This window comes from Poromitra crassiceps, assembly GCF_964638095.1.
Source record: "Poromitra crassiceps genome assembly, chromosome: 6".
Taxonomy (NCBI): Eukaryota; Metazoa; Chordata; class Actinopteri; order Beryciformes; family Melamphaidae; genus Poromitra; species Poromitra crassiceps.
In genome coordinates, this window is record NC_139627.1 from 28,401,452 (window position 1) to 28,424,558 (window position 23,107).

General features: G+C 45.1%; 1 protein-coding gene across 1 annotated transcript in view; it reads left to right on the forward strand.

The window, feature by feature from the left end:
• LOC310777830 (partitioning defective 3 homolog B-like) overlaps positions 1-23,107 on the forward strand; it is a gene marked incomplete at both ends in the record, with an annotated part of 422,164 nt that overhangs the window by 329,960 nt on the left and 69,097 nt on the right. Inside the window, one exon of the mRNA XM_083638182.1 lies at positions 1,751-1,871. Coding sequence (XP_083494308.1) covers positions 1,751-1,871 — 121 coding nt within the window. The remainder of the gene's footprint in view (positions 1-1,750; positions 1,872-23,107) is intronic.

Genomic DNA, 23,107 nt, shown 5'->3' on the forward strand with positions numbered 1-23,107 from the left:
TTACTGCCTTTGTACACCTGGCTCTCAGCCTGCACTTCCCACAGCACCTCCTGTGGCCGTGGTGTGTGGCATTACTGCCTCTGCACACCTGGCTCTCATCAGCCTGCACTTCCCACAGCACCTCCTGTGGCCGTGGTGTGGGGCATTACTGCCTCTGCACACCTGGCTCTCATCAGCCTGCACTGCCCACAGTGCCTCCTGCATTGACAGTCTCAACGTCTTCTGGGAAAGCAGACAGTTATTTTGAAGTGATGGCTTACATCCTAATTGGCTGGGGGCACATTTCATAGTCTGTACCACTCAGGTATTCCTCTCTCAGACAGCCATTTCCTCAGGATGCACACGTTCTGGCCAGCCCCACTGCTACTGGGGTCCTAGTGCCAATCTTACATGTGCCTACATTTAGAAACAAAATAATAATAATAATAATAATAATAATAATAATAATAATAATAATAATAATATAAAAGTAATCATATCTAAATACCAAAATTTAAAACCGAATACCTACCCGCCAAACAAATATCCGAATAGTGGAATATCCGGGTCCAGTCCTACTAATTACCTGTTTAATACATTGACATGATTATGTCAAAGCATTTAATTTGAATTCTTAGGCAAAATGCTCTATATAAACAAAAGTATGCTTGTGAAGTTTTTTGATATACTGTATTTCCCCAAATAGTAGCCCGGGCAATCGATTTGGACTCCAGGCGTTTAAAAGAACCAGGCGCATATTTGCTGCAGGCGTTTATTTATTTTTGCACCGACCTGCACCAGGCCATTATTCGGTATGGACAGTTCCTGTCCAGCATGTTTTTTAGTGCAAAGGTCCTCACTCCCATCAACTGCCACCGTCAGCCCACACACCTTGGAGGATACCAAAAATCAACAATCAGCCATGGCTACCTACTGTACCGTGTAGCCACACACACACACACACACACACACACACACACACACACACACACACACACACACACACACACACACACACACACACACCTGAATAATAGATGCCATGGTTACACTAAATGGGGCATTTGGCACTGCAACAATGCACTTGCAAATAAGATGACGTTGACCGACGCAATTCTATCAACACCAGCAAATAGGCTACGACCAGTCTGAACATAGCCACATCCCAAACACAACACTACAACAACTTGCAATGTTATTATTTGGGTAAATACGGTACTTTACTAGGGAAAATAAATGAACATTTGAAGAGTCAGAAGTGTCCTTTGCTTTTGTTGTGTTCACAATAGTGATGTAATTTAGATTGGTTAGGTTAGAGCTATGAAATATTAAATCATCCATCTTTGCAAACTATAGACAACAGGTTATTTTTAAAGTACAAAAATGTGAAATAATTGGTTATCTTATCGGCATTGGCCATGAGAAGCAGGTAATTATTGGTTATTGGTATCGGCTGAAAAACATCCATATTGTGCATCCCTAGCTAAAACTGCTGCTGTTGGATATATGGAAATGCCCTGTATTCACCATTATGTATCTTACATGAGATTTAAAAGCTTCAGTTATACCCCCATGTCTTCACAACAACATTTTACATGCAGGGCACCGTTTTATCCACATGCTTGTTTCTGAAACCATGTTTGTGCTTTTTTATGCTTGTGTGTGTGTGTGTGTGTGTGTGTGTGTGTGTGTGTGTGTGTGTGTGTGTGTGTGTGTGTGTGTGTGTGTTGCGTGCGTGCGTGCGTGTGTGCATGTGCGTGCGTGCGTGTAGCAGTGTGGACAGGATCCAGCAGCTCAGGAGGGAATACCAGCAGGCCAGGAGAGAGGGAATGGCGCCAGCTTATGAAGAACCTGACCCACGACGCAGAGGACCCGAAAACGACACACACAGGGTGAGGAGCACACACACACATGCACGCGTGTGCACACACACACACACACACACACACACACACACACATATGGACACACAAATGTACTAGTGTAAGTCCACCACAGAAACCCACAGACACCGTTCAAAACACCTACAACAGTGTTCTGATGTGTCTATGATGAAGTGTGTGTGTGTGTGTGTGTGTGTGTGTGTGTGTGTGTGTGTGTGTGTGTGTGTGTGCGCGCGCGTGCGTGCGTGCGTGCGTATGTACGTTGTTGCACTGTATCAGATATCCAAGTGATCACTGTGTGGTTGTGCATGCCTGCCAGTGTTTGTGTACAGTAAGTGTGTGTGTGTGTGTGGTTACGTGTGAGGTTTCATATTCCCTATCAGCTATCAGAGTGATCACCACTTTTATTGAGTCTGCTGCCAGATCAAAGATCTCCGCCTGTCAGTCACAGGACTTTCTTGGATTTGAATGGTTCCCGTAGGCATCGAGCTGATAGAGTTGATATCATCAGCCTTATTTATTTTCTATTCTTATTTTTTTACTGAGCATCAGACACAGATGAGATGAATAGAGACTGCATCAACTTGGCTGCCTGCCGTGCTTGGTGTTTTTTCAATCCAGGCGGGTACAAAATCTTCATCACATCACATGCTTTTTGTAATGTGCACGACTAGAATAATACAAGTATGCCCTGCTTAATATAAGCCATGTTGAGCCTTAACAGTCGTGCGTATGGGAGATGCATGTGCACTCGTACCCCAGGCAGTACAGTAGAAGACATCAGCGTGGGCAGGACCCTCACTGCAGCCTGCGGACATCCACACACCAGCAGGTAGCTCGGCCATCTTCTAAGTTCTAACTATAGCCGCATGCATGTGGACACACAATGTGCAATGTAGTGCTGCAACTATCGATTATTTTAGTAATCGAGTATTCTACCGAATAATCCATCGATTAATCGAGTAATCGGATAAGAACCCTTTTTTGTGTTTTCAAAGGCTTATCGTAAATATACACCAAAAAATAAGATAAATCTCTTCAAATAAACAACTACATTAGTTTCTTTCTTAGAAAAAACAACATGAATAGACATGCATAGAACTGGCAGTGGCACCATTCATCTTTTTCACCCGTCCTTACAAAGCTGTCCATAGTACACTGTGATCCGCTGAAAAAGAGGTGAAATAATAATTAATATTGATATTTATTAGGTAAGTTCATAACAAAACTGGAGAATGTGCATTTACACACCCTGTTTGCCTATTATTGACACAAATATCAGAATAGCAAGATAACAGGTCAGGTGGTGTAATAATTGGAGCCTAAAATGCACCAATTAAATAGTTGTTTGCAATCATCATGAGAAGAGTCGACCGGTCTAGGGTGTGTAAATGTACATTCTCCACACACACACTCTTTCTCTCTCACACACACTCACTCTCTCTCACACACCAACAGGCTAGTGTGATCACACACACACACACACACACACACACACACACACACACAACGCTGTTAAATTAGCCGCTAACGTTAATGTTAGGTTGAGCTTTGTATTTCTCACAGAAAACGGCAAGCCACATCACAAAAATGCAGCGTGAATGCAGTTACTAATAGTCATATTGGCAACGTGGCAAGCCAGCAGCACAACTACTACTAGTCTTAATATCAAGTAGCAATCATTAGCATACATTTACATTAGCGTTGTGTATAGTTAACGTTACGTTACCTTGCTCCGCTCGACGTAGATGCGCTGGTGGATGCGTAGACTGGATGTTTACGGTTCAGGTGCTGAAGCATTGACGAGGTACTGTTGTGATATGCAAGTATCGTTACAGTACTTGCACACCACTGAGTTTGTGTCCTTTTTCAGCGTGAAATGATCCCACACTTTAGACAGTTTCGGTCGCTTTTTCGGCCCTGGTTCTTCCCTTCCCGGCTCCTCCTGTCTGCTTTCTCCACCACCTCGTTCCATTTTGCGGGGTCCGCTCGCTATAGCTGCTCTCTGGTCTGTCTGCGATCATGTGTCCTCACGTGTTTACACCGGAAGAGCGCTGTGCCACACCAGTAAGCGTCCGTGAGAAACACAGTCTCTAAATGCTGTGTCGAGGCGAATCATTTTGGCCTCGATCATTTTAATTATTCGAGTTATTCGAGGTACTCGAGGAATCGTGACAGCTCTAGTGCAATACATGAATTAAATATTTTGTTCAGTGAATCTCTCAACACTGTGCTACCTCAGCACTTTTGTGTTAACAAGCGGAGGTTTTAAAGTTAAAGTAGTTTCACTCACTCCAATCATGCACACAACCCCCACACCACCCGAGCAGCTAGAAAGCACTAGCACACTTGTTCTTCTGTAGGTTTGCATGGACTGCTGCAATGTCAGGGTTTCCTGTTAGTGAGTATATTTCAGCAGCCCAGCCAGTTAAATTAAGAGCTGCAAATTAAAGTGTCAGTTTTACATTTATTCTGGTTTCTCTGATGCACTAAGATGGCATTCGATATTGTGGAGTTTTATCAAGCGGCTAGCTCGTAGCTCCGTTTGTGAGGCCTATGTGGAAGTAGTCTGACTCATTGTAAGCAGGCTGCGGGTCTAAGCTCTGCCATTGGCTCCGACCATTTCACTCGGAGGGAAGGGAAATCCCTTTCCGCTCTCTGTGTGTCGCTCTCAAATGCCTCCACCACTGTGAAACAACAACAACGCTAGCTAGCAAGCTAGCAACCTACACGCTGAATATGGCAAGTTTTGGCAAAGATATGAATCGTGCAATAAAGCAGCAGGCCTGCTTGGTACTTTCAGTGGATGGACCCCCAGACCCTCTCCTGCGGAGATAATCTGACAAGCGAGACTAATGAGGAAGTAGTCTCGAATGGCCTGCAGGGGGCGAATCCACTGGCTGCAAAAGAAGTCTGATTACATGGATGGAAGTGAATGGGAAAATGACCCTACTTATCACTTGATTTATGGCCCCAGTACACACATTCCTAATGAATTTATGGTCTCAATCTGCAGTTTCAAGTCTTCTTCAATACAGCATCATCAGAATCAGAATCAGTCGTATTGTCCAAGTATGTACACATGCAAGGAATTTGACTCCGGTGTCCATTGCTCTCAATGTACATGTACTCACACACACAAAAAGCTTAAACAAACAAGGACATGGGTACATTTAAACATGTACATCAACTAATAAGTGTGGTCTAAAGTGTCTATTTTAAATATGTATATGAAATAATGTATATGTATGTACAGTATGTATAAATAAGCCACACGGCATTGTAAACAAAAGACTCAGTAGTGAGATACAGATATCTCACTACGATAATGAGGCAGACGGCTTCCGTGGCGCAGCCGTGTAAATTATGGTCCCATTTCGAGTAAAATAGATGATACAAAAGACTATGTTTCGGGGGTTGATTGACAGGTCCCCTGTCCAGTGATTGCGCAGCTCGCCGATCACGGACCAATAGCAGGCCGTGCCGCGGCTCTTCTTGTCCAAATTTGCATCACTTCTGGCGCCAAATAACCATGATGGCGACGGTGAAAATGCCAACCCTGAGGCTTCAAAACCCGAGATGGGTGAGGTCAAGGTAGCTACATCCATATATTTATACGGCCAGAGTTTTATATATCAAAGTACATAAAGGTACAGTGAATGTTTTGGAAACTTGAAACATTTGCCCCTCTACCCATGCAGTGTGTTATGCCAAACTTGTATTCGCCCCACCTTAATGCACATCTAAAAGTAATTTGGTTGGTGCCCAGCCAGGGGCAATCTCCTTTCCACTGCGATCAATAGCCATACATTCACCCCTCTCTGCTGCCAAATGAGAAAACGTTGCTGTTTACAAAGCAGAGAGAGAGAGAGAGCAATTAGCATGCTTCAGAGGTAGAAATGAAGTTTCAAGTTTGGAAGTAAAAAAGAGAGAAAGGAAAACACAATGGCAAGCAGTCACGACAGCGCCTAAAGAGCCCAGCTCGTTAAGGATGATGCATTTATTAATTAAAGCAGCAGTGATTAGTTACCCCACTTGCTCTCTGTGGGAAGTGAGGAGTGATGGAGGCGAGCCCATTGCAAACTAATTCAATTTCACTTTTATTGGTTTGTTTGTTTGTCCAAAATACATCATTTTTTGTAGAATTTGCTGAATGACTATAAAAAGTACAACTTAGCAAACCTGAAACTCTTTTGTTCAGGGTGAGAGAAAGGAGAAATATACACTTTTGACTAGAGAGAGAGAGTTCCTAATGTAATGTAGCCACAGTATTTTGAGTGTGTTGTGTGTCCCTGTGGCTCCATTACCATCTCATTGATTCATGCTCATGGGTTAGCTGTCTTTGCTAGTCAAATGATGTTTGCCTAGAAACAATTATCAAGCAACAAAAGCCACACCACAAGTTTGTTCCCATGTGTGTGTGTGTGTGTGTGTGTGTGTGTGTGTGTGTGTGTGTGTGTGTGTGTGTGTGTGTGTGTGTGTGTGTGTGTGTGAGTGAGTGTGAGAGTGTGTGTGTGTGTGTGCGTGCGTGCGTGCGTGCGTGCGTGCGTGCGTGTGTGTGTGTGTGTGTGTGTGTGTGTGTGCGTGCGTGCGTGCGTGCGTGCGTGCGTGTGTGCGTGTGTTTTGGGCTTGTGTGTGTATTTTGTAAACAGACTTTTATCCCTAAGGAGGGGAACTAAATCAACAGAGTGCTGTTCCTGACACACACGCACGCACACACACACACACACACACACACACACACACTCCTACACAGAGGGTATGACAGCCAATTGTTACTGCGGGTGGTGTCATACAGCCTTTATTTATACACCATTTAATTAGAATTAAAATAATCCATCTATTGTTTCCTGTTGTCTAGTTTCAAATATGTCTGTTTGCAGTTAGTCATTTAAATTGCCCGTGGTATTTGCAGTTTGCAGTGATGCAACTTGAAATAGCATGAAAACCTCAACTGTAGAACATACTGAGCGGTCTTACAGGCAATGTACACCAGATGCGTTGCGGCTGCGTTGCGGATCCGGCAAAACTGTCAGATCGACTCTCGCCCATGTTAATTGATGGGCGATACATGCGGTACGGAAAGATTGCAGCACCTGTTCTATTTTTGTCGGATCCCGCATCCGTCTGACAGATTACATGAGTGTTGGTCTGTTGGCAGCCATACCGCATCTGTTCCGGAGGCGGTGTACATTAGCCCTTACTGTCTACTCACAACACTGCTGTGGTTACATTTGCATTTAGATGCATCTTTTGTGTATCCGGGCAGGGCTTTGCTTGGCACATTTATAGCAGCAGCTTGCATCATGTTCTTTATGAAGCAATCCAAACATGGAGCCTCCAACTACAACCACAGTCAATGGGCCATATCTTAGCCCAGGGCAAGTGTTATCTTTGCTAGTTTCTAGCACTCCAAATCTCCCTTTTTTCTTTTAATTACCACTGGGTCAGTATATCAAAGGACATGTTTTTTTTTACTCTGTAGCACTTTGGGATTTTGTCCAAAATGAAAAGTGCAATACAAATACAATTTATTATTATTATTATTATTATTATTATTATTATTATTATTATTATTATTATTATTATTATTATTATTATTATTATGTTCCAGTAACCCAGTGGTAATTAAAAGAAAAAAAGTTACATCTTGAGTGCTAGAAACTAGCAACGATAACCCTTGCCCTTGCACTTGCACTGGGCATAAGATATGGCCATATGACTGATTGACCGCTGAGCAAGTTCTTCCATCATTTCTCTAGGTTTCTACCTCTCATCATTGTCCACCTTGCATCTCCTTACTTACTGTAGCATTACATTTGAGGGCATATCTGTGAGAAGAGCAGTTTAGCTGCCCAACCTCCCCTAGCATTAAAACGGGAACAAATCAGTCAACTTGTGGAAGGGCGAAGGTGATTTACACTAATCCCACCCAATATGAGTCAAGATCGAGACAGGAGACAAGACAATGATTCATTCCATCTGTTCCTCTAATTCACCTCCCTATCTTTGCCCTCCTCCTAATTCCTGTCCTGTTAACAATGACCAATGTTGTGAGCTTGAAAAGTAACAGTGAGTGAGACTGCTGCTATAAAGTAACAGTGAGTGAGACTGCTGCTATAAAGTAACAGTGAGTGAGACTGCTGCTATAAAGTAAGAGTGAGTGAGACTGCTGCTATCAGCAGATCATGAAGGCAGCTAACGTTGGAGGCAGCTCGGCTTTGATCGCTTCTCAATTCCTGACGAGGCGTGGGAAGTAAAAAGTAGACATTTTCGAGCCGAGTGAAATATGGTTTCATCAAAGGGGGATGGTAGGCAGCTAAATGAATGTTCATCATTGCATTTTCCCAAAATATCTTTAGTTAACTTGATGGATGCATTAATTACATGGCTGATATCACCTCCCTTGATTCCACTTAGCACAAATTATTGGGTCTCCAAAGTTGGGGAAAGGAGCAATTTACCTCCCACCATCGCCCAAGTTAATATTGCACAAATCAGTCAACTGTGAAAGCGGAGGAGTTTTATCGCACTCCACCCTGACGAGGCATTTACTCATCAACTTATCTGCTGTCCCTTCTCCTCCCTTCTCTCATTGTTTTCTCTTGACGTCCTTTCCTCTTCTCACCGCGCCCTTTCCCCCGTCATCTGCCTGCTCCTCCTACCACAATACTCCTCTTCATCCTCCCTTTTCTTTTTTCTCTTAACTCCTGAATACTTTGAACACACACACACACACACACACACACACACACACACACACACACACACACACACTGATTATACCTCTGATCTGTTGTGACAGGACTCATTACAGGAGGGCTGCAATATATAGATTTTTGCTCCTAAAAACAGCTTACTCTATTGCATTACTTCAGAACTGGAGTGTTTTTGTGTGTTTTGTCTTTGTTTCTTTTGGTAATTTATAGCCCCCTGTGTCCCCACCTCACAGAGACCAGTAACTTTTGCCAACTACTTTTTATGTAAATTAGTTTGAAAGTGTCCGATATAATGGAAAGAGGTATTGATCAGGAAGCGTCAGATCAATAGGGGAAGGGAAGAGAAAAAAAATGCATAGTTCCAAACCTGAAACTCAAACTCAAAGATAGTGAAGCATTTGAGCAAATACTAATGTTGCCTCACAGCAAGAGGGAGCCAAGTTCAAGGCATGGTCCTTTCTGTGTAGAGTCTGCCTATTTGTGTGGGAATTCCTCTGGTTTCCTCACACACTCCAAATAAATGCAAGTTAGTTGGAGTGAAGTCTACATTTCCTATAGGTGTGAGTGGGAGTGATTGGATTTAGTACAAAAATGACCATTTCACATAACTTTGGATTATTATTACATCGCATGGTGAGTACACGAGTCACAACGTGTACATGTGAATGTTTCTGGCGCTGTTGGAATGTGTATTTTGGGCGACTGAATGGGAGTAGACAAAAGTACCATAGACTGCCTTTGTAGCACTAAGCTAAATAGCAGTGAGGGCTCTACCTCTTTGTACTGCACGGCACGCAGAGTGAAGATAAAGGCATCTACATTCTAGTTTTAATATCGGCAATATGGCAAATGGCCTAAACTCTCAAAATGTTGACGTATCCCTTTAAGGGATTCGTCATTGACGAGGTGCTGGAATTGTATTTGAGAAAGGCGTCGCAATAGTTACATTTAGCATTTTCATATTTTTAGTGTGTAATGCTCCCACATTGGACTGAGTTTTGCTGTTAGCCTGTTTTGCTAGCGCTCTGAGTTCTGTTTGTTTCCTCCTACTTCCTACTTCCTCACGTAACGAGCTTCTCACGTGACCACTCCTGTTGCATGCGCCAGTAGTTTGGGTGAGGTACGCCCTCTGCTGGACTGGTATAAAAGTTAAAACAGTGGGAGCTCTGGAGATTGCAGTGATACAAAGTAACAAAGCATTTTTCGGTCAAAACAGTGAATTAATTTGAATCTGTTACATTCTTAACGGCAGTTAATCGACGTTTCATCGTTAACATAGTCCAGTACAAAACGGTACAAATGTTGCTTGTTGTGATAGCTGGCTGTGGACATCGAAATATACTGTTTTTTATCAGAATAAATGCAGATTGGAGCCTCTCTTGCTGTTCACTACCATACTTGTGTGTGTAGGCCCTGAACGGAAGGGACGGGACTTTGGATCTCTATTGCCTCCAACTGCTGCCCATGCATGTCACCAACTGTATCATATCCTGTTGATCAAGACTGAATTCCCGGTACTGTCACAACTATATCCGGACCAGTCCTGTATGTCGCCATTCATAAAAAATAAATGTATGTGTATATTCATTTTTTAATATGTGCATTTTGGATGTGTGTGTGTGTGTGTGTGTGTGTGTGTGTGTGTGTGTGTGTGCGTGCGTGCGTGCGTGCGTGCGTGTGTGTGTGGGAGCGGGGGGGGGGGGTGTCTGTGTGTTTTTTATGGATATGTTTCCTCTTGGTTCAAGGTTCCAGTCGTCAGTCCTCTCTGAACTGGGTCCAGTATTCTCTCTAACCTTGTCAGTTACCGTCCCCCGACAGACACACCATTGTGTGATTCACAATAGAATTTGGGAAAATCCCAGCCAGCTATTCTTATTTTTATATTCGGCCCATTCTAATCTCACTTTATTTTAAACCCCCACCACCTTTATGTATTCATGTACAGTATGTATAGTATATGCCTGGACCGCACATGATGTGTTTATACTTCCTCTGGCTTGGTGAAGTTAAACTGCTCCTGTGCCCAAAACTTGAGACGGGTCTGATTCTGCAGCCCCGGCAGGGCGTTCCTGTCACGTTCCTGTCAGCTAGTGATCTGTAGCTGATAGTGATCTATAGACTCTAACTAGCAGCTAGTGATCTGTAGCTGATAGTGATCTACAGACTCTAACTAGCAGCTAGTGATCTGTAGCTGATAGTGATCTATAGACTCTAACTAGCAGCTAGTGATCTGTAGCTGATAGTGATCTACAGACTCTAACTAGCAGCTAGTGATCTGTAGCTGATAGTGATCTACAGACTCTAACTAGCAGCTAGTGATCTGTAGCTGATAGTGATCTACAGACTCTAACTAGCAGCTAGTGATCTGTAGCTGATAGTGATCTACAGACTCTAACTAGCAGCTAGTGATCTGTAGCTGATAGTGATCTACAGACTCTAACTAGCAGCTAGTGATCTGTAGCTGATAGTGATCTACAGACTCTAACTAGCAGCTAGTGATCTGTAGCTGATAGTGATCTACAGACTCTAACTAGCAGCTAGTGATCTGTAGCTGATAGTGATCTACAGACTCTTAACTAGCAGCTAGTGATCTGTAGCTGATAGTGATCTACAGACTCTATCTAACTAGCAGCTAGTGATCTGTAGCTGATAGTGATCTACAGACTCTAACTAGCAGCTAGTGATCTGTAGCTGATAGTGATCTATAGACTCTAACTAGCAGCTAGTGATCTGTAGCTGATAGTGATCTACAGACTCTAACTAGCAGCTAGTGATCTGTAGCTGATAGTGATCTACAGACTCTAACTAGCAGCTAGTGATCTGTAGCTGATAGTGATCTACAGACTCTTAACTAGCAGCTAGTGATCTGTAGCTGATAGTGATCTACAGACTCTATCTAACTAGCAGCTAGTGATCTGTAGCTGATAGTGATCTACAGACTCTAACTAGCAGCTAGTGATCTGTAGCTGATAGTGATCTATAGACTCTAACTAGCAGCTAGTGATCTGTAGCTGATACTGATCTACAGACTCTAACTAGCAGCTAGTGATCTGTAGCTGATAGTGATCTACAGACTCTATCTAACTAGCAGCTAGTGATCTGTAGCTGATAGTGATCTACAGACTCTAACTAGCAGCTAGTGATATGTAGCTGATAGTGATCTACAGACTCTAACTAGCAGCTAGTGATCTGTAGCTGATAGTGATCTATAGACTCTAACTAGCAGCTAGTGATCTGTAGCTGATAGTGATCTACAGACTCTAACTAGCAGCTATAGTGATCTGTAGCTGATAGTGATCTACAGACTCTAACTAGCAGCTAGTGATCTGTAGCTGATAGTGATCTATAGACTCTAAAGCTTAATTTATACTTATTAGAAAGTGTCGCTCAGCACATGGTCGCAGACGAAAAATAAAGTGTCGCTCATGTTGCTGCATTTATGCTTCTCTCCGCGGTGCAACGGTCACGTGACGCTAGAGACAGAGGGAGGCAGAGAACTAGTGCAGACAGCCAAGAGAGGGAATGCTGTCAGTGAACCCACGTCGGAGGCAAGATGTAACTGCAGCCGCATATAATGACACACAACCACACAATCACCTCCTCTCTCTCTGGGAAGTTGGTCACGGTGTTCTTTGTGATTTTCACTAAGTCATACATCAAGGACATGCTGATAAAAATACCGGGGACAAGCTCATTAATTTAATTTCAGCGAAAACTAAAACAAGGAAGTCGCGCGTGCCCGTCTATATAGCCAATCAGACTTGCGCGACATTATGTGACGTAGTCAGCGACACTAGACATTTCACCAGGTAGCAGACACTGCTCGCAGACACTTGAAAGTGTTGACTCAAGTCCTCATTTCTGTCGGCGACCGTTTCAAAAGTGTTGGCAGACGAAGCATAAATTGGGCTTTACTAGCAGCTAGTGATCTGTAGCTGATAGTGATCTACAGACTCTAACTAGCAGCTAGTGATCTGTAGCTGATAGTGATCTACAGACTCTAACTAGCAGCTATAGTGATCTGTAGCTGATAGTGATCTACAGACTCTAACTAGCAGCTAGTGATCTGTAGCTGATAGTGATCTACAGACTCTAACTAGCAGCTATAGTGATCTGTAGCTGATAGTGATCTACAGACTCTAACTAGCAGCTAGTGATCTGTAGCTGATAGTGATCTACAGACTCTAACTAGCAGCTATAGTGATCTGTAGCTGATAGTGATCTACAGACTCTAACTAGCAGCTAGTGATCTGTAGCTGATAGTGATCTACAGACTCTAACTAGCAGCTATAGTGATCTGTAGCTGATAGTGATCTACAGACTCTAACTAGCAGCTATAGTGATCTGTAGCTGATAGTGATCTATAGACTCTAACTAGCAGCTAGTGATCTGTAGCTGATAGTGATCTACAGACTCTAACTAGCAGCTAGTGATCTGTAGCTGATAGTGATCTACAGACTCTAACTAGCAGCTAGTGATCTGTAGCTGATAGTGATCTACAGACTCTAACTAGCAGCTATAGTGATCTGTAGCTGATAGTGATCTACAGACTCTAACTAGCAGCTAGTGATCTGTAGCTGATAGTGATCTACAGACTCTAACTAGCAGCTATAGTGATCTGTAGCTGATAGTGATCTACAGACTCTAACTAGCAGCTATAGTGATCTGTAGCTGATAGTGATCTACAGACTCTAACTAGCAGCTATAGTGCTCTGTAGCTGATAGTGATCTACAGACTCTAACTAGCAGCTATAGTGATCTGTAGCTGATAGTGATCTACAGACTCTATCTAACTAGCAGCTAGTGATCTGTAGCTGATAGTGATCTACAGACTCTAACTAGCAGCTAGTGATCTGTAGCTGATAGTGATCTACAGACTCTAACTAGCAGCTAGTGATCTGTAGCTGATAGTGATCTACATACTCTAACTAGCAGCTAGTGATATGTAGCTGATGGTGATCTACATACTCTAACTAGCAGCTAGTGATATGTAGCTGATAGTGATCTACAGACTATCTAACTAGCAGCTAGTGATCTGTAGCTGATAGTTATCTGACTCTAACTAGCAGCTAGTGATCTGTAGCTGATAGTGATCTACAGACTCTAACTAGCAGCTAGTGATCTGTAGCTGATAGTGATCTACAGACTCTAACAGCTAGTGATCTGTAGCTGATAGTGATCTACAGACTCTAACTAGCAGCTAGTGATCTGTAGCTGATAGTGATCTACAGACTCTAACTAGCAGCTAGTGATCTGTGATCCAGCAACCACATGCCACGGCCAACCAATGATGCCACTTCATCACTCATCCAGCGACTCAGTCACTCAGTGACATTGGCGTTTGTAGGGCTGCCCCGCTGTTGCGGTCCAGCCAAAAATGAGAGCCTAATATACTGTATGTATACAGCCAGTGCAATGGGAGGAAGAGAAATGAAGACAGGAGAGGAGAAAAAGTGAGACTATTTTGTTCTTCAGGCTGCCGAACTAAAGCCATATTCTCGTCTCAGTGCCAGCGCCGGGTGACCGTAAATCTACTGGAATACACTGTGCCGCAGCCAATGGCCACAGCAACACACACACACACACATACACACACACACACACACACACACACACACACACACACACACACACACACACACAGAGAAAGAGTTTGCATTGCACACACACACATATGCACACATGGGCAAAGGAACAAATATAAACTTGCAAGCAAATTATACATGTTTGCGTATCACACACACACACACACACACACACACACACACACACACATGTGTTCTCACACACATGTATACATGCATTGCCAAGCGCTAACGCTAAAACCTCATAACCACAGATATTCTCATGGAAAAACACATTAGTGCTTTAATAAAACCCACTGCTTATTCTCTCTCGTTCTCTTGCACTCTTTGTCTCTCTCACACACACACACACACACACACACACACACACACACACACACAGACACACACACACATACACACAGAGCACACCATACGTAAGTGTAATGAGATGTTTAGACTTTAGAGGACTTTCCCAGCACTAACAGGCCCAAGATCCACTTCACTGACAGATTAACAGCTCAATTGCATTAGAGCATTTGACCAATTGTGCAAATTGGTCAAGGTTTGGCGCCTGGCATTTCTTGGGACTTCCAACGTCAATTTCTAATCTGACGGATATTTCTGCCTTTCCAGAAACAGTAAGGGAAAGAAGTCCACTCCTTTTTGGCTTCAGTCAAAACAAGGATGCAATGATGGCCAACTAATGAATCAGCTGTCTCTGTAGGGAGCAGGTTTCTGTCGGCCTCCTCCTAGAATCCATATGGAACGCCCGCTGCGTATCACCCCAACTTGATCCGCCAAACCTTAGGAGGCTTTCTTCATGTTGGGCAGCAGAGGGACTCTGGTGGAAGGATGTACCTCTTGACTCGTGGATGTTGACATGCGTTGATCCAGGGCTGCCTTTCACAGCAGATGTTGAGGCCCCGCTAGACCCAAACCCTTTCCCAGTGAGGGAAGTGCCTCTTATGGCCCATTTCCACCGCTGGTATTAGCGCGGCCCCGCCCAGCTCATCTCGCTTTTTTGTCTCATTGCACCGATCAAAAACCTGGACAGCCCGGGTTGAGTCAGGGTTGAGTCGTGCTAGTTTTGGTCCCTGCTTTGTTGAGGTTCCAGCGCTGTGGACCCGGTACCATACGGTGACGTGAAAACACTGCAGACGACTGATTGGTCAGGCAGGATCGTGTTTACTGTATCTACTGTCAATGCTGGATACCAGTTTAAAGTAAAGTCAGTAAAGTCCCACTGATTGTCACACAATGTGTGAAATTTGTTCTCCGTGACCCATCCCCTGGGGGAGCGGTGAGCGGCAGCAGCGCCGCGCTCGGGAATCATATGGTGATCTAACCCCCCAATTCCAACCCTTTGATGCTGAGTGCCAAGCAGGGAGGCAAATGGGTCCCATTTTTATAGTCTTTGGTATGACTCGGCCGGGGATCGAACTCACAACCTCCCAGTCTCAGGGCGGACACTCAGACCACAAGGCCACTGAGCTGGTATAGTGGGGCTTACCTTCTCTTCTGTTATTTCCATCAGTCTTTTGTGTTGCTGCCTTCGGCTCTGGTGAAATAAAATCTATCTCCTTGCTCAGCTTTAACATGACGGTGGTTTTCAATTGTTTTGAGAGAGAAAAAGTCCGCTCCTCGGGAAGCCCTTTGTAGTTGTGTGCTACGTCGGCTCCGCTAGGCCGGAAGCGGGGGTTTAGCGAAGCCGCGGTCTTGCCTGGTGAGTCGAGGTATTTGTATCGCTTCTCAAGTCTCAGTTGGATAGGAATAGTCTGCCAGCCGGATCCGGTCTGCAGTGAAGGTCCCTGAAATGGGACAGGTGCGACCTTCGGTAACGCTTCTGTCACCACAGGCTCAGCACTCTCCCTCCTGACCTCCGAATCCAGCTTCACCACTGTTTTTATCAGCAGGGCCGCTAACTGCTAAATTTACTGGCAAGATAGTGCCACATGTTGACTCTCCTGCTAGCGCATGCGCAGGCTCCGGTATTACTGCGGCCACAACCACTACAGTACTCCAACATCTACTGTATGTCCTGTACATCAACTTCTATGGGCCCAGCCTCCTTGTCAGTGGTTCTTTGTGACACCGTTTTTAATTCTTCTTCTACTGTGGTGCTTTTTGACAGTTGACATCCTTTACGTTGCATTACCGCCTCCTTCTGGATTTATCCATCCACTATCACCGTCTTCAAATGAGACTCCGCAGTTAAGTTAGCATATAAGGTCTGACATCATCAGTGCTTTAGCTAAAAGCTCATGATGTCACCCCAATGACATTATCACTGATGACATCACTGATGATACTCGCTGATGGCATTTTCACCGATGATCACCCAGCCACAGCTATGTCAGGGTGGGCTCGATCTGTTTTCTGTCTGTCTATAATTTCCATTATGGACTCTGTTCTCTGTTTCAATTTGTGTGCTGTCCACACCTCTGTCAGTCAGTGATGATGTCACCAGTGATGACGTCATCAGGGATGATGTCATCAGTCAGTTATGATGTCACCACTGATGTGATCCAGAGCCATGTAGATAGAAGAGTCCCGACATCTCCATTCACTCCAATGGACCAGTTTTTTACTCTCAAGAGTTCCAGGAAGTAAGGTCCTGGATTAAGCAGCACTGTCGTGTTGCAGCAAAATGGACAGTTTGTGTTGTACTTTGAAAGTTTTTTTTTTTCTTGAATCAAATTGTACATTATCAGCTTTATTTTAGCATTCAAAAGTAGCGCGAGACCCATTGCTGGGTGTTCATTGGCTAATGAGTCTCGCATTTTGGTCCTCCGCTGATGCCACTCTCTCTAGACACTAATGTGATCATGCTTGATGACATCCTTCCTGGGTGAGGCTATTATAAGTTCTGAGATGATGTCATCATGGATGATGTCATCAATGATGTCATCAGTCTGAGGCAATATAAGGCTATTATACTGCAGGGCGGGTGAGGTCGCGAGCCCGCACAGGCCGCAGTCCTAGGAATCGAGAATGCGAATTTGCGAGTTTATTTACATTTCCGATGAAAACACACCTAATTCATTCTTATTTTATATTTTACAGTGTTGCCACTATGGGCCGAGGCCATCGACTTATATAAAGATGGACGCCACTTTACCTCCCGTTTAGTGAAGCCGCTGCATGTTAGATCGCCGCCCTGACGGCTGAATCCAGTATTAGGTCACAAGGCCCGCCTCCCCATGTTAGTGGATGGGAAAATCACAACCGAAATAATCACAGTATACGTCAGATAATTTTTTTCCAAAGGTGGTTTGTATCATTTTAGATAGTCATTATCATGCTAATGCCTGTGCAAGTGGTCATTTTTCTGATCAGTTTGTTTTTAAGTAGTTATTTGACATGTAAAAAGGGATAAAAATGGATGATTGACAGCTGTGGCAGCCAGTCTCAAGCCGTCATTGGCTGGACAGGCTCTGCACATAATAGATCTATCGTCACAGACAAGACACACGGCTTCATGTTATCTAACGCTGCCTGGAGGTCGGGTGGCTCATGGTTGGCTGTGCTGGCTACAGTAGACATCAATGGACCCCAATAAAAAGAACATTGTTTTGAGGAATGAAAACAAATGTTTTGTGCGCGAGGAATTAATGTTGGTTGGGGACTGAAGTAAGTTCAGAAAATATGTGTTTTATGAGTTACTCCAGCTACGTTATAGGTAGGCTACACAATGGTTTTAACATGCAGGCTAGCATTAGCAGCGTTAGCTGCTTGCGCTAGTTGGCTGTTTTTCATATTACTATAACTTAACAACCGATAACGATAGCTGGAATAACACAATAATAGACACATGTTTTCAGAACTGACCAGGTTGTCCAACTGACAGGAAATGTGTTTTATAACGTTAACTCCCGTCCCGGGTATAAGATGAGATGAGGCCTAGCGTTAGTAGTACACAAGCACCATTAGCTCATCGCTAACGGGTTAGCATGACATACAGACGTTTTATTTTTTGTAGGCTATTAAAGCAACAAACGTTTTTATATGCATATCTGGGGGAAATGCTTTGACTGTGGGGATGTTCATCCTTCACAAGCTCCTCTCTTAGTAACGATATATCAGGCAATAGACCAGGCAGCCTGGCTCAGGTCTAGGCTAACGTTAGTTTGGCCTGCCTACACACACTACCGGGCGGGTACAACAACATAGCCTCACGGTTACATTTGTTAAACCAACATTTGCGCCAAAAGAAATGTAATCATAAAGTTAATCAAAATGCCACGGAAACATTAGGCTAATCAACACAGAGCTGTTCATCCGAGAAATTTCCCCCAGTGAGAGGCTGAGCCAAGCAGCCCTGGCTCCTCTTGCGGGCTGAGAGCAGCCCGGAGGTCTGACTTGTCTGGCTGATACAACCATTGACAGTACAACTCAATCTCCGACAACGGAGAACGTTACAGGCTGCAGTACCCACAACACCAGCAAACAACGTTGCGTAAAGCGTCAAGGTTAGATTTGTAACACCAACATTTGCTCCAAAAGGAATTAAATCATAAAGTTAATCAAAATGCCACGAAAACATTAGGCTAGACACAGCAATCCCCCCAGTGAGGCTGTTGTCTTGACTGAGGCCTGCCTCCACTTCCGGCCCGCGCTGAGAGCGCTGAGAGCACAGCAGCAGCCCGGAGGTCTGAATCTCCGACAACCAAAATCAGATTTTCGTACAGGCGTCATTTTGATAAACTGATCTCATAGTGGGAATCTTCCTGGTTACTTTTGGCGAGACAAAAAAATATTACAACTTAAAGTGTAATATTTACAGAGCTAGACTGTATATAAATACACAACGCACTGTGCGCATTCTAGAAACAGCAGCTCTACATAAGAAAGTTCAGAGGGGCGTGGAGCTCTCACAGGTTCTCAATCAAGGGCGCTACTGCGCAGACTCTGGTTCAGTGATCTGGCCGGATTTTGGCTTCAAAAGAACATACAGGGAGGAGATAGGGACACTCCCTCCATTCATATTATATCTCAATGGCCGAGGCAGCTTTAAGAAAGAAAGAAAGATCAGGTCGCCAAAAGAGTGGCGAGGTCTCCGATGATGTCACACTGATGACACAGAGCAAATGTGATGTCATCGGTGATGATGTCATTAGTGAGTGATCTCATCAGTGGTGTCATCAATGGGTTTCATGAGTGGTGCCACTCGAGCAATTGCTAATGTCATCGGTGATGTCACTGATGATGACTCAGTGATGTCACTTGAGCAATTGTGATGTCATCGGTGATTATGTCAGTGATGATTAATCAGTGATGTCACTTGAGCAATTGTGATGTCATCGGTGATTATGTAAGTGATGATGTCATAATCAGTAATGTCACTAGAGCAAGTGTGATGTCATCATCGGTCATGCAATGATGATCTCATCAGTGATGTCACTTGAGCAATTGTGATGTCATCGGTGATTATGTAAGTGATGATGTCATAATCAGTGATGTCACTAGAGCAAGTGTGATGTCATCGGTCATTATGCAATGATGATCTCATCAGTGATGTCCCTCGAGCAATTGTGATGTCATTGGTGATGTTGCCATCATGATGATATTAGACTGTTGCACCTGTATAACCTGTTGTAAATGTCTTATCAAGGATACCGTGGGTATGAAGGAAACATGCCAGACATGTCTCAGGGGATGACACCCCAAGGAATGCCAGGAGACCCCATGGGTGGGCCTATGGGAGGTGCACCAGACCAGGGAGGATCTTCGTATGCAGGGGGCTATCCAGCAACACATGGCATCCCTCCTGGGATGGGGTATGAGGGACAGATGCCAGACATGTCTCAGGGGATGCCACCCCAAGGAATGCCAGGAGACCCCATGGGTGGGCCTATGGGAGGTGCACCAGACCAGGGACGATCTTCGTATGCAGGGGGCTATCCAGCAACACATGGCATCCCTCCTGGGATGGGGTATGAGGGACAGATGCCAGACATGTCTCAGGGGATGCCACCCCAAGGAATGCCAGGAGACCCCATGGGTGGGCCTATGGGAGGTGCACCAGACCAGGGAGGATCTTCGTATGCAGGGGGCTATCCAGCAACACATGGCATCCCTCCTGGGATGGGGTATGAGGGACAGATGCCAGACATGTCTCAGGGGATGCCAACCCAAGGAATGCCAGGAGACCCCATGGGTGGGCCTATGGGAGGTGCACCAGACCAGGGACGATCTTCGTATGCAGGGGGCTATCCAGCAACACATGGCATCCCTCCTGAGATGGGGTATGAGGGACAGATGCCAGACATGTCTCAGGGGATGCCACCCCAAGGAATGCCAGGAGACCCCATGGGTGGGCCTATGGGAGGTGCACCAGACCAGGGACGATCTTCGTATGCAGGGGGCTATCCAGCAACGCATGGCATCCCTCCTGGGATGGAGTATGAGGGACAGATGCAAGACATGTATCAGGGGAAGCCAGGAGACCCCATGGGTGGGACTATTGGAGGTACACCATACCAGGGAGGATCTCCTTTGTATGCAGGGGGCTATACAGCAACGTTTGGCGGCCCTCCTGGGCCGGGGTATGAGGGACAGATGCAGGACATGCCACATGGGATGCCTCCCCAAGGAATGCCAGGAGACCCCATGGCTGGGCCTATTGGATGTGCACCATACCAGGAAGGGTATCCTTCGTATGGAGAGGGCTATCCAGGAATGTATGGTGCACCGCCTGGGCAGGGGTATGAGGGACAGATGCAAGACATGCCACAGGGGATGCCTCCCCAAGGCATGCCAGGAGACACTATGGGTGGGCCTATGGGAGGTGCACCATACCAGGAAGGGTATCCTTCGTATGGAGAGGGCTATCCAGCGCCATATTGCACCCCACCTAGGCCAGCCGTTGATCCCATGTGGGTTTTGTTTTCATCAATAGCAGACCAGGAGGGTGAGGTTGATGCAGGAGCTCTTCAGAGTTGTCTGACCGAGGCTGGTATCAGCAGCAGCCACACTCCCATCAGCTTGGATACATGCACGCTCATGATTGCAAAGCTAGAAAGTGATAACACAGGGAACATGGATTTCAATGAGTTCAAGGAGCTGTACACGGCTGTGAATGGCTGGAAGCAGTATTTCATCATGTATGACCAGGCCTCCAATGGGAGTGTTGAACCAATTCAGATGTATGAGGCAATCAGCGGTATGGGCTACATAATCAGTCCACAGATTCTGAATCGAATCATCATACGCTACACCAGAAACGGCTGCATCTGTTTCGATGACTACATGGCCTGTTGTGTCAGGCTCCGTGCTCTCACAGACCACTTCCTACGAACAGATACTACACAACAGGGAAGCGTCACCTTGACATATGATGATTTTATCCTGTGCACGATGTCCATGTAAGTGCCTGTCTGTCTTACACCATGAGGTTGGGCATCAATCAGTGGTGGATTCTAGATCGCTGCCTCACAGAAACGCAAAAACAGGCCAGAATATTTTAGAGTGACGGGAAGCTGCAACAGGAAGTACCCATCGCTTGCTTGCCATAACGCTTTATTCTTTTTTGCCACACAAGGATGTGCTGAAGATGTGTCGGTGTGGACACAACACTGCTAGAAGTACCTGCTTGCATAAATAAATAGATTTCAGTCGGGAAGCCTCATAGATTCAACAATTTATTGCAACAAATGGAAATACAGTTGTTTGGCGCTGACAGAAGATGCTCCCTGGGTATACAAGAGTGAGTCCAAAGCAAGACGTTGAATACATGCTTAACCTTTGCTCCATGCTAAGACTGAACTAGAAAGGTGGAGGATGGGGTGGTAGGGGCAAAGCTTTCCAGCAGCAGCAGTGGTGTGTGTGGCTTGCGAGAATGGATGTGATTTGTGAATGTGAGCTGATTAGAGCTGACGTGTAGACTATGATTTCCGTGTGTTGTGCTGCATAAACTAACATGCTTAATTTATTCCAAAATGCCCCCCCCCCCCCCTCCAAAAAAAACAAACTAAAACAGGCAGGGAGGGGGGATAGGATAATGGTGGGGGGTGGGGGCTCATCCCGTTACTAAGCCAGCTGTGCTCAGGGGGCATCAGGGTGGGGGAGTGATACAAGTCATTTGTGGGCGCTTTATGTTCTTGTTGAAGAGGCACTTGGGAAGAAACTCCCTGTGACGAGAGGTTCTGGTGCCGCCAGACCTGTCTTCTGCCAAGGGAGAAAGCCTCAAAGATGAGGACGTGGGTGGGTGGAAGGGGTCGACCATGATTTTCCGAGACCACTTCAGCGTCCTGGCAGTGTGCAGGTCCTGAAGGGATGGCAGGCTGTGTCTGACCACCTTTTCAGGATGGCGGATCATGTGCTGCAGTCTGGAGATGTCCTTGAGGGCAGCAGCAGCATACCAGACGGTGGTGGAGGAGGTGAGGATGGACTCGACGGTGGATTTGTAGAGAAGCACCAAGCTGATAAATTTCTCTTTGCCAGTGCATTGCTGGCCTATTCGAAGCTATCACATGGTATCCGCGGGGTCTTGAAAAGTATGAAAAGCTGATAAATCAATTTAGGGAAAATGAAGGCCCTTAACTCATATCGATATCGTATCGTGGCATATTTTGTGATAGCAAATATCGCATCGTGAAAAGAATCTATATATTTTATTGTGATGAAACTTGTGATTTACACCCCTATCGCTGATGTGACAAAAGTGGCGCTGAGGTCTTAAAATATATTGAAAATGATTTGAAAATGTCTTAAAAAGTATTGAATTTGACTTTAGGATTCCTGCATTGACCCTGCTATCAGGAGGAGTGTGTGTCCGTGGTCCCTCACTGGCTAGAGGGGGGATCAGAGACAGCATGGGAAACGCGTAAAGCAGCTCATGCGGCCAGGCGTGCACCTGTGCCCAGTGGCGCATCCGGGCTGCTGATAGAGAAGAACCGCTCCTAAGGAGTGTTCTCCCTCGTGGCAAACAGGTCCACTGTAGCTTGGCCAAATCTGTTCC